Source organism: Schistocerca serialis, chromosome 1, assembly GCF_023864345.2.
Source record: "Schistocerca serialis cubense isolate TAMUIC-IGC-003099 chromosome 1, iqSchSeri2.2, whole genome shotgun sequence".
NCBI lineage: Eukaryota > Metazoa > Arthropoda > Insecta > Orthoptera > Acrididae > Schistocerca > Schistocerca serialis.
The window spans coordinates 474,665,495-474,681,427 of NC_064638.1; the positions used below are offsets into that span (position 1 = coordinate 474,665,495).

At 43.2% G+C, this 15,933-nt stretch overlaps 1 protein-coding gene across 1 annotated transcript; it reads left to right on the forward strand.

The window, feature by feature from the left end:
- The first annotated feature begins 5,384 nt into the window (after positions 1–5,384).
- LOC126473470 (uncharacterized) lies at positions 5,385–15,363 on the forward strand. The gene is made up of 2 exons (XM_050100548.1): positions 5,385–5,682; positions 15,047–15,363. The coding sequence occupies exons 1-2, from the start codon at positions 5,430–5,432 to the stop codon at positions 15,247–15,249; spliced, it is 456 nt and encodes a 151-aa protein (XP_049956505.1). The 5' UTR covers positions 5,385–5,429; the 3' UTR covers positions 15,250–15,363.
- Positions 15,364–15,933: the final 570 nt, after the last annotated feature.

A 15,933-nucleotide genomic window follows, 5' to 3' on the forward strand; every position in this document is an offset into this window, starting at 1 on the left:
GACTTGACGTCTCTGGATTTTTTTCTTGTGGGACTTCGTAAAAGACATTGTTTATAAAGACGTTCCAACTACACCTGAAGATGTACGAGAGAGAATTGTTAGAGCATGTGCTTCGATAATTGCCGAAGCGATAAGGAATACCACTCCATCCATGGTAAGAAGATTGCAGCATTGCACTGATACCAATGGTCATCACTTCGAACACCTTCTGTAAATGGACGTTCATGCCACCTTTGTGACCTTCGCTGTGTTGATCTTCAAAGACCTTACTGTTGCACATCATTGGATTCGTCTCGATAGCCGCTGTCAGAAAATAAGTACCAAACTATAGCATCCCATTAAAAAAAAAAAAACAAAGTTGACCTTCATATCTCTGAAGCCACCCCATCTAGCAACAAAAAACTAACGCCATATTACGATCCCCGTTGTCCCATGCACCTTTTGCCCCACAAACTTTTCAGCTCCTATCACACTTTCGGAGTTATTCTTGGTGGCAATAGTATAGTATCGCCACCACTGCGTCCATTTATTTGTTGTGGCGGGATATTACGGAACATAGATACAACAGAACCCAAATTCTTTTGATTCAGAAAAGTAAAGGCATTTTTCAGCACACAGTTTCATTTCTTTTTACCTCATCGTTCCAGACTCGAAATTTGGCAATGGGAGGACACTATTTTCAGATGGACAAGAATATGCAGCTGAAATTGAATGGAGATAGCGTAGCAATCTTGTAATTGTGCCGTATAGTGCGGTAGACGCATCCCATTGAGGGGGCTTTTAGCACTATCGAAAATACATACTGACACAGTAGGACATATCACCTAGGAATTTCCGTGTGGCACGCAAATCGGTAGGTATGATGTACCTTAGTAGACAAACAAATTACTAGAATTTCAGAAAAATTGAGTGATTTATTCAAGAGAAAGAGCTCCACAAATGAATAACGCGTTGTTCTACCTCTGGTCCCTATTCAAGCAGTTACTCGGCTTGACATTGGTTGATAGAGTTGTTGGATGGCCTGTTGATATCGTGCCAAATTCTCTCCGAGTGCTGCGTTAGATCTTCAAAATTTTGAGGAGGTTGGAGACCACTGACCATAATTCTCTAAACCTTCTCAGTTAGAAGAGATCCAGTGACCCTGCTGACGAAGCAGTAGAAACTCTGGACGCATGTGGTTGGACATTACCTTGCTGAAATGTAAGACGAGGATGGCTTGGCATGAAGGGCAACAAAGCGGGGCGCAGAATGTCGTTGACGTACCGCTGTGCTGTAAGAGTGTCGCAAATGACAACCAAAGAGTTCCTGCTAAGAAAAGGAATGGCAGGACAGACCATCACTCCTGGTTGTCATGCCATACGGCGGGCAACAGTCAGGCTGGTCTTCCACCGCCGTCTGCAGAGCCTGCAGACACGTGTCCGCTGGTCATCAGGGCTCAGTTCGAAGCAGGACTGATCACTGAGGACAATTCTATTCCTGTACATGAGAATCCAGACCGAAGACGTTTCTCTGTACGTGTAGGTGTATGTGGTATGTGTACGTGTCATTGGGCAAACCGCTTGTGGCTTCTGGTCATTTAATACCGGTTCGGGCTCTGGTTTATTTTAATTATGACGTTCTCTCTCCGCTTCGCTTTCAGCGATCGAATTTAGAGTAGCTGATGCTTTACGCACAGTTTGTGGTGTGCAGTAGAGATGTAACTTGGTTACTGTTGGGATACGACAATTGGCAACGTGTAAGATGTACATTGATAGCCTCCGCTGCTGCTATGTTTCTAAACAATGCGAGTAGTATAACATTCAATGGGGAAGACGTAGCAGATAAATTTCTGCTACATTCGACGCCAAATGAATCACAAAAGAGGAAACAGGGATGATATAAGAAGCAACCTAGTGCAGGCAAATAGAAAATCTGTCGCTAAAATATTTCTACAACCGTGAACATAGGGCATAATTTGAGGAAGAAATTTCTGTAAGCTGACTGTGGAAAAAGCAGTAAAGAACTGAAAATAAACGTTTGAGATGGGCGCTACAGAATTAAGCGCACTGGTGAGACAAGGAACGCGGTTCTGCGCAGAATCGACGAAGAGGAGGAGGGGGAGATGAGCGAGGCGTAGGGGATGAGTGTTTAACGTGTCATCAGCAGGGAGTGCATTCGAGACAGAGTAGAAGGTCGTGTTAGGGGAGGATACGGCAGGAAATCGGCCCTGTCCTTTCAAAGGACATTTTCCCGTTGTGGTTTAGGGAAATCATGGAAATTTTAAATCAGGATGGCTGGAAGCGGGTTTAACAGTTGCGTCTCAAATGCGAGTCCAGTGTGCTAATCACTGCACCACCTCGTTCAGAGAATCGAGCACGATAGGAATATATGGAAAACACTGACTATTCGGGGCAGAATAGTATCCGCGGTACTAGAGAGAACCACAAAGGGCCAGACCTGTAGAAGGAAACAGATACTGGAATATATCCACTAAATATACTGCCAGACCAAGAAGTGAAGCATCCAGAACAGGGTCGGATGTCAATGTAAGTTACTTCATGTACACACGTCATTAGTGGATATGTAAATGGTCAGAGTTGCATTCCTCTGTGACAAGTAGAACGACCACAAGAGAGCATAAATTTTGTTCGTATTTTTTTTTTTTTTTTTTTTTTTTTTTTGTGACCAAGCCTGATATGGTACACAAGAGCCGTGAACAACGTCACATTTTGAGTGATCACTATGAAGAATGCGGAAATGCTACACACTCGTGTGAGACAGCCTTATGAGCACCTGACAGTGTGTGAAAGGAGCATCTCCATGGATCTTCATTTGGTCGAATGACTGACCTGTGCAATATCCAGGTCTGTAGTCCATTCAGATGTGTCAGTTTTCCGATATTGAACAGCATAGGAAAGTATGGACAGGCATACCCGTCTTGAAGGTTCTGGTCGACAAAGTCTCACCAGCACAAGTGAGGGTCGTCGTATTGTGCACCAGGAACATCGTAACCCTGTCACATCTGCGACTGCCAACCGAGACTCTGCAGCATTCTGAGTCATCGCGCGCTATTAGTTGGAGACGCAGTAGTGGTCTAGGATATTACGATCCAATACGTAGACTGCTATTGACACCACATGAGAAGCGGCTGCGTGTAGATTGGTGCCGTGATCAGGAAGCATGGACCGCTGATGAATTGCGTCGTACTGTTTTCAGCGGTGTTCACTGTTCTGCACTAGCCTAGTTGACTATCGTCGAGGACTATGGTGGTGACCTGGAGAGAGCCCCCATGTTTTGGAGGGGCACAACCGTGTTAGTCCTGGCGTCGTCGTGGGAAAAGCAATGGGGTATGACTTCAGGGAACCCTGACAGCACTACAGTACCTCGAACACTCTGCGCCGTAATGTTTCACCTCTCATGCGATAGTACTGTGGTGAGGCTTATCAACAGAACAATGCTAGTCCACGCATCGTGCATATATCTGTCAACCAGCAACGTGATGTTGAGGTATCCCCCTCCCCTTCTTTGTACATCACTTTATTTGTCAGGCACGGTAACTGAGGGCGCGGGATGCAAATCTGAAGTGAACAGGTTGGCACGGGAAAAGACATCGAAGTGGACCAAATCTAACCAAACTGATTAACTTCTGATGGTTGGGATTCGTAGTCATATAATACTTTTTAAAAGAAATAGTCGCCGTTGACTGTATTAAATATTTATTGTTAGTATTGCAATTTCGGTCTTATGGCCATTTTCAAGTAACACTGCAAAGTTACATTCTGTCAGAATATAAAACTATCTGACATGAGTGCATGTCGTCGTCAAAATGCAGCGTTTTGAGTGTGAGTCCCACAAGATCTGATGAGTACGAGACTTATTACATCGTAATATGTTGTTAAATATATACTGTTATTAGTGACTGAGGGAACTCTGACAGCACTACAGTACCTCACGAACACTACGCACCGTAATGTTTCACCTCTCATGCGATAGTACCTGAACTTGTATGTGTGATAGGTTATTAGTACGATGGTAACATCGACAGTTCAGTATAATATTTAACAACATATTACGATGTAATAAGTGTCGTACTCATCAGATGTTGTGGGACTCTCACAGTGAAAAGGCTGCATTTTGACGACATGTGCTCATGTCAGATAGTTTTATATTCTGACAGAATGTAACTTAGCAGTGTTACTTGAAAATGGCCATAAGGCCGAAATCGCAGTAGTAACAATAAATATTTAATACAGTCAACGACGACTATGATGTGTTTTAAGAAAGCAAACTCTGATGACAAAACTAAATCTGAAGTGGAGGAAGCTCTACAGACGTAATTTTCTCATTTGAACACCTTTTCTTCATTGTTCTCGTAAAGAAAATCATCACTTTCTATCCCTAGTATGAGAACCGTTCGATCGGGGCCGGGGGGGGGGGGGGGGGGGGGAAGCAGGAGCTGGAGCTGGGGAGGGGTTGCTTTATATGGTCTTCATGCTGCTAACTGGGAACAAATTGTACTGACAACTGCGAGGCAATGACTGCGCCGTACATAGGCTAATATCACGTGGACCAATAAAAAAAACCGTTTTATACAGAGATGAACCGCAACAAATACGCGGTATATAAGTTACACATGTTGCCAGGGGCGAACTCATATTTGGTGATAAATAAGAATTTTTATAGCCAAGATCGCCTATTGAAATATTTTTATTTCCTCAGTGTCCAGTTTCTACACAGTCTGGCTGTTATCTTCATATCTTATGGAAATAGTATTACTGTGCATGAATCGCACAACGGTAAGAAGAGTGCAATCCATTCACGTATTTGACATACGAATGTGGCAGCCTTGTTTTATAAATGGGATGTGGTCTCGTTATGGTTGTACGATTCAGGCACAGTAATTTTATTTGCAGAAGATCTGAAGATGGCAGCTAAACTCTGTCGAAACCGGTCATTGTGGAAGTAAAAATATTTCAACGCGCGATCTTGACTGCAAAAATTTTTATTTATCACCAGATATGCGAAACTGTGACGGAAGAAGGAAGCGGGATATCTGGGTGGCTGAACGGAAACCTCAAACCGTCCTCCCCAAACCATGTCCATTGTGTTATCACTTTCTCGTCTCTCTCGATGTAGCGTACAGGTATGCGGCAATTAAGAATTATTTCTACCTGGAAGTCACGTGGATGTCCTGTCTCAAGATAGTGGAAAATTACAGCAGTTTTAAAACTTTGACAGCAAGAAGCTGGTAAGAGCTAATTACTGTCTATTGTATTACATTTGCGCAGCCTTGAAGCTAACTGGCGAAGAACATGCACTTCCCGACAGCGATAACGCGTCCGTTTAGCAGTGCCGTGCTCCTATAAGAGCCCCGCGTATAGCTTTGGCTTTACTACACAGTCGCTCAGCCTTCGAGAGTAGACAGTGTGCAGTGTGGTCAACGCAGAGAGATGCCGCGCCCCCTGCTGGTCCTCGCAGGCACCTGCCTGCTGTTGCTGTGCGCGCAGCGCGTCGCCGCTCAGGAGGGACCCGACCCGCCCCTACCAGGCGAGCGCGAGTATGGCTGGGATGACGACTTGCCGGGGGCGGCTCCTGGCGGGGGCGGCGGGGTGTACAACGCCACCGAGACCTCCGGCCCTGTAAACGAGGACAGCGCAGAAGGCTCGACAACCGACGAATCCAACTGCACCCAAACTGAAGAGGGTACGATGACTTATTTTAACACATATTCCTCATAAAATATTATGATTAAAATGCGTCTCCAGCCTCTTATGCATGTCATATGTTTGTGTAAATAATTTAAAAGTCAGTGTAAGAACTGAGCTTCTTTAGTTCACAAACGTCTTGACCGCATATGGTAGTTTCATGACAGTCTGACAGTTAGCCGGTTTCGCCTTAAATGAATCTTCTTTTTAAATATTTGTGACACACACACTGGTTACGGTTACTACAGGCCACACCACAAGTTGGGAAACGGGGCAAAATTTCTAATAGTTTACTGTCGAGTTGAGATTTTCACACACAAATGTTTTATTAATATCTTGCAGAAACTAACCTTACGGCAATAAACAACCTTTTAAACACGCCGCCAACGGCAATCAAATCATTTATAGCAATACAACAATTTAAAAAAAAATTCCTTTTAAAAAAAATAGAAGTACCAATACGGCAATCATCAACCTTTCAAAACACGCCGCTAACGGCAATCAAGTCATTTACAGCAATGCAACAGTTTAAAATTTTTTCTTAAGAACGGCAATCCAGTCATTTATAGCAATACAACAGCTTAAAATTTCTTTTAAAAAAAACAGACGCTAACAGTACGGCAATAACAGCCTTTCAAAACACGCCGCTAACGGCAATCAAGTAATTTATAGCAATACAACAGTTAAAAAAAATTTAAAGAACATTAGTAAACAGGCTACTAAAGTAAATACAGAACTTTGTTAATAAAGTACGGTGAGGTAGTGAAGCTACCAACACCGCCATTTAAAAAAATCAAAGGTCTCAGCAAACACACGATTACTGGCAATAAAGGAATAGAGGAATTTAAAAGTTTTTAAACAAATCAGTCCTGGTATATCATTAGAACATCACAGACATGACGGACCCGTGTAAGGCGGCCACAAACCACCCACTCAGGGATGCTCAGGCTAGGCAGAATACTGACCAATTTAAATACGCTCGTAAACACAATTGCCACTCTCAGGATTGTCACTGCACCGACTTTTAGCCAGCGAAAACTTGTAATAAGATGGCTTAACTTGCTGACAGAATTAGAGTTAACCTCGTGCAAGGAAACATTACACCACACAGTCCTGAATGAGCGACCACATGATCAACCAACAAGTAGCAAGAATTTACTCATAACACACGACAGAATAGCGAAACAATTAAAACTGTCAAAACTACACCTCCCATCGGGCAGTAACGAGAGGAGGAGGAAATATCACTGTCTTCAATGACACCGGTGCCGGGGACAGGAAAGCCGATGGCCGGAGGCCACAAGGCAGAAGAGGCACTGGTTACGCAAACTTATTACTTAATGATTAAACCTTCCACTAACTTAACTTGCAATTCTGCTCGAACAGGCAGTACACGACCCCCGATGGCAAGGATCCACACATCCGACCGCGCACGCGTCGCCAGTGTACCCAACACGCCATGGTCACGCGATAACACGCTCTGTCACCGGAGTTCACGTCTTCGCTGCAACGTTGGCGGGTAGTGACCGCTCCTTCATGTTAGGTGTCTCCTTTTAAACTACAGTGTTGAGACGGAGGACTTAAAGAAGCTTGTTAACGTCCCACAAAGGTGAAATGAACAGCAACTACTCGTGGGGCGATTCTGTATACAACCAACACGCGGGGAGCTCTTCCGTCAACTCCACCCGCTCGTTACACACAACCGACATACATCGGGTGGCGACTCGGTACAATAGAGCACGCCCTGGTCCGCGCTGGCGAGCCACACTGCCCTCCCGCGTCCACCTGACTCTCTGAGCGCACCCCCCTACTTCCGCGCCACCACACGAGGTTACAACCGGTCAAAGATCTCACTTCCTCCATAGTAGTTTCCCGGAAGCAAAAACGCAGATATCGATAGCAAAGGGAAAAGAGAACGAAGCAGCCACTTAATGATAGACGACATATCAAACAAACATGTCAGGGGAAGAAAAGGAAAACCAAAGCAATCTAAACACAAGGTGTAGCACGAGCCGATACACGGCTCAATTTGTTAACAAAATCACGACTTACGCAGAATCACAACTGTAAATTAAGGAACTAAAGTTCCGGCAAACGCCGAGCACCCTATTAGTTCCTCCCATACACGTCTCGCGAAGTGATCACGACGAGAAAATCATAGATGCTAGATGTCATTCAGACCATTCATTTCAAGCATCATTTGTGAATGGAATGGGAAAGATAATGACACCAGAAATACTCTCTGAAACATATACTAAGGTAGCGTGCGAATCGTATTGTAAAAGTAGATAGCGTGGGTACACCTGCGTATTCTTGTTTCCAAAAATTCTGAATCACCTGAAGTGTTCTTTGTTTCCCTCCACCTCTTGATGGACAAATAGTGGTGCCCAGCCCCAGAGAAATGTCTAAAAATCATTCCACGTCCATTCGAACCCACTGAACACAAAGATTAGCATACTGTGATTTTTGGTGCAGTGTCCTCGTAATCACAAGTGCAGAAGTATTTAAACCATAACAAAGTAATTTCACAAGTAGTACCAGATTTTCTTCACGCATCAATAATCGCTCTCAGTAGGGATGCATCCTTCCAAGAGCACATCAAGCATTGTGACCACCGTGGCGTTTTTAAAGGAAGTGGACTTCGTACATGTTCTGCCCTCGACCAAAGAGACTACGATTCTACACTGTCATGGCAGTGACACAAATCGAACAATCCTATACCACGTTTCATTTAATCGGAGCACATGAGTGTGCTATAGGACAGTAGTCGATAATGAGACCAACTGAAATGGTTCCAACATATAATTTGTCACAAGCAGAAATCCATGGTTATAATGGAAGAGCCACAGTTACAATATCTTGTACAGTGCCCGAAAAAGGCAACAGCCTCAAGGAGAAGACCATTTTATTGTGTGACAGGTGGTTGACCATTGTAGGAATCGATGATAACAAATTCAGACCAAATGAAACACTTGTCACGGTAAAGGTGCCCAAACAATCGCGTCAGCCGGCCGGAGTGGCCGAGCGGTTCTAGGCTCTTCAGTCTCGAAACGCGCGACCGCTACAGTCGAGGTTCAAACCCTTCCTCGGGCATGGATGTGTGTGATGTCCTTAGGTTAGTTAGGTTTAAGTAGTTCTAAGTTCTCGGGGACTGATGACCTCAGCAGTTAAGTCCCATAGTGCTCAGAGCCCAAACAATCGCGTCAGTACACAGTCTTCCCCCCAACCCTACCTCCCTTTCAGACGGTAACGCAGGCGAGTATTTTCACATGAAAACAATCGTAAGTGTGCCAAATGGCATCCTGCGGTAGATTGTCCCAAGCGCCCGGTATCTTTTGTTGTAATTTGGAATGATTCTTGCAGGCTTCCCCATGTTCCATACACGTCCAGTTTCGAAAGATGTGATATTGCCGACCAGGGCAGTTATTGTACTCCGAGAAGAGTACTTTACGTCCCAGCAGCCGCATGTGGACTTGCACTGTCCTGCTGAAAAAGCACACCATCTTCCTTCCGAAGAAATGACAGTGCACTGGGATAACAACCAATGAAAGTTAGCGGGCACTGGTTGCTTTAGTGTATGGATGCACCAAATGCGACCGTGAGTAGTAACTGATGGAATCCCACACGCTGAAGCCTGGGAAGGGATCTGAGTACCACGGGCGAATTAACTTCGTAACAGACTGGTCACCAGGTTTTCACACGCGTGCGTCAATCAATCACATACAGACAGAACCTACTTTCATCACTGAAACAACTGAGCTCCGTTACACTCTTCACTTGACTCTTTCCTGACATCAGAGTAGCCGTGCTTGGCCATGTCCTGATGGCAGTGGTAGCCTGGCAGAGTCATAAGCGTTCTTAGTCTTGCTGCAAACGAATAGTTCCAAATGGTGCTAGGTGACACGTCACTTACAACATGTGCCCTCGTTTCTTCCTCGGATGATATATGCTCGGCCATTGCTGCTCGCACAATATGTCGATTTTGTTGTACATCCATACTATGAGAACATCCGGAACCTGATCACAGGTCTGGGAATGTTTCACAGAAAGCAGTGGCTCACTACCGGAACATTGTGCCCAACAAGGGCAGCAACCTGTCCATACGTCTATCCAGCTTCCCGCAGGCTAACAATGCAATCGTGTTCAAACGTCTGAAGTTGTGCAATAGTAGTGCGAACTCATCGGCTGGGCATGGTTGTACCCCAGAATGAATGTTGTGCCCGCTGTTCACCTATAAACTCAGCACAGTTACCGTCTGCGGAATCGAAACAGAGGGCCCAAGGACCGGCCTCCAGAGCGCCATCTCATCGCCGATGATCACGACGAATGAGTCACTAACAGTACAGCCCCTCAGTATGCACATTTTGTATCCTGGTGCCACTGGGCACAGGCTTTGGGGATGTGGAATGCTTTTTCCAGCAGTGTATATTGGGCTATTTTTGGAAAGCACTACAGCTGGGTATTCGGCGTCCTATGGATTCGGCAAGTCCTGGCAGATTTACAGAGTTACGGGCATCAGATGTCTGCCCACATTCACGCAATGCCTGTGGATTACGGACAGGTGGTTTGCAGGCGTGTAGATGGCACCCAATCGTAGTGTTTCAGATGTGTTCTGCCGGTTTCATATCAGCTGAATTTGGTGGCTAAAACGTCGAATTGACTTGACTGTCACGTTCCACAAACCACCGTATCACAATTATGTCATTCTGATTTCCAGCTGGAAGATGCTATCGCATTTATGTAAGGCATCGAGCACGAAGGGATGCAGGTGGTTCGCAGTAATGTTCACTAGTCCAGAGCAGTCACTCTGACGTCATGTACTACAACAGGTCTCATGGAAGCCAATGCGATAAGTCTTTCATAGTACAAAATGCTCCTACCAGACTGCCCCGTGGTCAGAGCGTGTTCCGAGCAGTTGTTCGCCTGAATGACGGCGTATCTGGACAGGAACATCGAACTGTTGCAACAAGAAACGTAATCGTCCGACCAGGCGACACGTTTCCACTGACTGACGCCCTAACGTCAATGATCCCGTACCCACTGTAATCGAGATTGAAGATGTCACTAAGTCAACATGGAAACTCTTTGGGGTGGTCTGTTACAGAGCCTCATTTTCAACAATGTCAACTGCATGTCGTGCTCCAAAACATTCGTTCCTGTCCTAGCACTGTTCTGTGTAGCCAGAGCTTCCGAGAGCGGGCAAGCCGCCCAACTCCACGTGCTGCGATGCGGTGCTTACGTCCAATACCTCGTAACCTACTCTTACTTTCACCGTCCTTTAACCACTTTCCACAAATGTTCACGACTGTAGCACACGGACCGCCGACCAGCTTCTCGATTTCCGAGACGCTCGTTCCTGGCGCCTGCCCTGAACTTGCTTGTGTCAGTGCATTTCCCAATTTGCGCCTCGCTTCGTCGCTACAATGATTCCCTATTCACCTCTGCTCCGATCATATACGTCTCTTACGGAAAATGTATATAGTTTTCATACAGAAAATACACATCCATTAGACGGTAATCCATTTCTCAGTGGACAGTCTTACCTAATCAAGGTACACTGATGCGCCAAAGAAACTGGTATAGGAATGCACATTCAAATACAGCTGTAAGTAAACAGGCAGAATACGGCGCCACGGTCGACAACGCCTATAAACACTAAAGGTGCCTGGCACAGTTGTTAGATCCATTACCGCTGCTACAATGGCAGTCATCAAGATTTAAGTGAGTTTGGTTCAAATGGTTCAATGGGACTTAACATCTGAGGTCAACAGTCCCCTCGAACTTAGAACTACTTAAACCTAACAAACCTAAGGACATCACACACGTCCATGCCCGAGGCAGGATTCGGACCTGCGACCGTAGGGGTCGCGCGGATCCAGACTGAAGCGCCGAGAACCGCTCGGTCACTGCCGCCGGCTACCCTTTTGTTCCGTATTCAATAGTTTCACTTGGTCATCTCCCTTGGCAGTCCTTTCCTGGAGATCAAAATGGTGAACTAGATCGGAAACTTTTGACACTGAAGAGATCATCAAGACATTTTCAGTTACAGACCACATACCTTGTGAATACACATTATGTGTCTTTAACGCAGTGGTTACCATTGGCTTCTACATCGTTGTGGCATAGATCACTGCTAATTATTCCGTCTTTTTTGGGGCAATTTCGCATCCCAAGGGGAAGAGAATGCCTCGAACCTCTGTCCGCTCCTCCGCCCTCTTTGACAAGGCTATTGGCAGAACGAGGGTGAATTTTTACGCCAGAAGTCTTCGGCCGCCATTGCTGATAACTTTTATTCAAAATTTAATCAGTGGCGAGGTTCGAAACTGGGACCCACGACGTTTTGATAACTAGGCAAAGACGCTACTTTCTTTTTCTCATCATTGCTCTCGTCATTTGGTCTGGGCGGACGTCACATGACACCCATTCAAGTTCATGATTGAATATTTCACACAAAGTTTTTGCTGCAAAGAGCAGCCAACCCTCTGACCAAATACGCTGAGCTACCATGCCAGTATCTCCTAGAACACAAGTGAATCCTTTCTGGTGTGTGACACGAATTAGGTAAATCAAAACATAATTCAATGCATTTCAGGATATTTTCAGTTCGACTCTTCCCTCAGATCTCTTATCCTTACCAAGTAATACTGGGTCGATACCTGAATGCCATACTGTTACTGCTGCTGCAGCATCTTTCTGTTATTTACTTTCATACAGTATACTGTAGTCTCTTAACTCTTTGAACTTTCTGCAACTCCAATAAACATCTCCTATAAACTTAATGTTCTGTAAAAAAAAAAGTAACAGCGGTATTGTTATTTCTGTTTAGGAACTTGAATACTCGTTTATTTGTGAATTTCGTCAGCTGTTTAGGAACTAGACTAGTATTTGATTTGTGAATATCAGCTGCATCACAAAACTGTAAGTTCTCTTATCTCCGTCTGAAGTATGAGGAAACCAACACTGTTTATTTCATCTAATAAGTCTAACAACTAGTATTTGAAATTTTTTTATTGATCTTTGTCCCAATATACGTCAGAACCACAACATTAACACCAGAACTATCGAACTAATAGGTTACCAAAAGAACGAGCAAATACTTGTATCAGATAATAACCAATAAGTATTTTTTATTTGTATTTAAAGCCATAACCATGAAAACGAGTACTTTCCAAATATTATCATTGCTACTATTGTATATCGACGAAGTTAATCAACATATCCTCACATTTGATTCGGTTTCCATAATGCAGTATTTTTCCTTCACTTTTAATCAAATACCTGTGTACCAATTCATGTGCAAGACCGAAAACATTCTGATACGTGAACCTGGTATTTCAGTGCAGCGATTTTGCCCAATGCCAAAGAGACCTTGGATGTGTACACTTAGACAAGCTTGTGAGGTAATGAAAAGTTCAGTCAGAAAAAAATGTAGAATCAATGCAAAATTTCTACCAATTTTGGATTCTGAATCTAACTGCTCTTCACCTGAAGATCCAATAATTCTTTCACAACTACTCGCCAGAGAGATCCTAGATTTAGGAGGTACATTCTCAAGTCATTTAACTGCAAACGAATATTTCTCAAGTTTCTCATCTATATTTGAGCCTCATAATTTGAAAGCTTATACTATTTTTAAAGGGAATATATTTTTTTTACAATTATACTTCATTTCGTAAGACATGAAAAGCAATATGGATGATCACATCTACCACTACACTTAACATTGTCTACTAGTGAATAAAATTAAACTAATAACTGTAAAACGAATGAAGATATGATGGTGTAAACTGTAAGGAAATTGGTATGAATAAATTCATTTTCCTGTAATCAAGTACTTCAGTACAGTCTACAAAGATGAGTCATTTGTAATTTTCACATACCATTGCTGAGAAATTAATGTAAAGGCTGTTAGCAAAAAAATGGAAGAAAATAAGCATACTGCACAACTCTTTGTCTATATACAAACTGTCATACATACCCTGTATCACATATAACAAGCACATATAGCACGAGATGTTTTATTACAAGACATGTAAGCTCTCTCATAATCACAGGCATAATATTACAAGAATTTGATGCTTGGAAATCTATGCCCAGCCTGAAAATAAGAGTTAATGGAACAGCCTAACATTAAGATCAGTTCGTTAACTGGTGAAACGAATGATGGATTCAGATGATAAGGTCTGGTCTGCTCTGCCAATGTGAATCTCTAACTAAATTAAAAAACTCGTGGAGTCATCAGAGTTCTGTACAGTTATATAGCGGCGTGGACCGCTGAATGAAGTGGCGCCAGGAGAGAGTCGACTAATATGGGACAAAACATGAAGTGTACAACCATTCTGAAAATACCTGTACACTGTGCTTATTTAGAGCAACGTCGATTTACAGTTTCCCCAAGGTGAGCAGTAAAGACAGCATATGTAACGCACAAGCCACTGGTTAATCTGTATTGTGACTTTTTTTTAGGAAAATATATTCTGAGGTGCATGTCCAGGAAGCCACACCACAGGTTATTTCAGTGCTGATGACAATAACAGTGTATAAACTCTGTCCAGAACTGATAAGTCGCCACAGACATATCATACATGTCACTATTGATACCAAAATATATGGAATCTAAGATATGTTGATATCATAGGAATAGAAGTCGAGAAACACATAATTTTTCCTATAGGAAAAATAATCTAAAACAAGGATTTAAACTCTTCGACATGTATTGAACGAAAAAGGTGTGACTATTATTATCATTATGGTGATTATGGCTTGTGTAAAAAAAGCAATTAATGTGCTATCATTTCTCAATAAGTATATCACAAGGTATTAATGGAAGAAGAGTCACCAGGTGTTGATTTTGACACAAAAATATTGTAGATTTCGTGTTTACTAATGGGAATTGTTATCTCCTTCAACACTTGATTTAAGTGTACTAATTAACTGATTCATAGTAAATTATTATACTCTTTTATATACAGTCAGCTGTAGAGTTGATACTATTACTTTTCTGTTAATGTTCCTACTGCGCTGAACTGATTCATATCCAAGTCTCTTTCTAGCCAGAGCACTCTACACATCCTATTACCTTACAGTGAACATCATGCACGCCCAGTTCATTGATTCAGTGTTCCTATGATCAAATTCGTTCTCCTTGTGTGCTCTGATGACGTCCAAGAACTCTTACAACGATGTGTATTATCCCTTAATATGCTAGCCATAAAATCACACATAAATTACCTAGTGATATACTCTGCAGGGGTGAATTGTTGAATTGTCCACAACATTATTGAATGTAGTATTAGTTTCCATTGCTCATTGCTCCCGATTTTGTGCCGAGTGAAATTACAAACTTCATTTGCCCTTTTTAGTATCCCAGAAACGAGCAGCTTCACATGCAGGCTCCAGGCACAGCACCCTTGCCAGGACGACAGCTCATGGCAAAACCGCCAAGGCCAGGACGGTTTCCAACGCCAGCACAGCAGGCAAATCGAGGACTGCCGGCAGAGCCCGAACTGCTGGCAAGAAGGCTGGCAGAGCAGTGGCGAATGCTGCCAGGGTGCATCGCAAGTGACAGCAGCTGCATCTGTAAGCAATCAGTGGACACAGTGCAGCCATGCGATTATTCTAGTACCATATACACAAAAAGTGTAAGAAGTAAATAAATCGTGGTTGTTGCATATTCTAATTTCATTTGTTATTATTTTTTCAGAAAAATAATTCGCAAAAACCTAACAATGTGATGTACATCGCTGTAGAACGCTCACACTCAGCCCAAAGAACAGTGTACGAGAAAGAGGAGATTAATATAATCTTGATTGTGAGTTAATAGGAGAAAGGTATTTCTTAATCAGGCAGTCAACTCAGTTTCAAATTTTTGGGGACATATTGTTCTGTGATTAGTAGTGATATTACCAGAAATTTCACTCTATGACATTTCTAACCTTCTGTAGTTTATTTTCCTTTTATTTTCCTAAGAACAATACCCACACGTCAGTCCTTATCTCCTTACCAAGAGGAGTGGTTGACTACATTGATAAATCTGATTGACATAGGAAAACGAAATTAAGTGAGTTGATAAATCGCACCTAGATGACTATAATCAGTATGACCCTTGGATAAAACGACGTGGGTATGAATAAATTATCCACTACCAAAACAGCCACAAGTAACAAATAACAAAGTAAAACATAAGATGTTGTTTTTTGTGGCACGCAGGCCGTGTTGTTCTGTAAATTCGTATTACTATGGCGAAAGG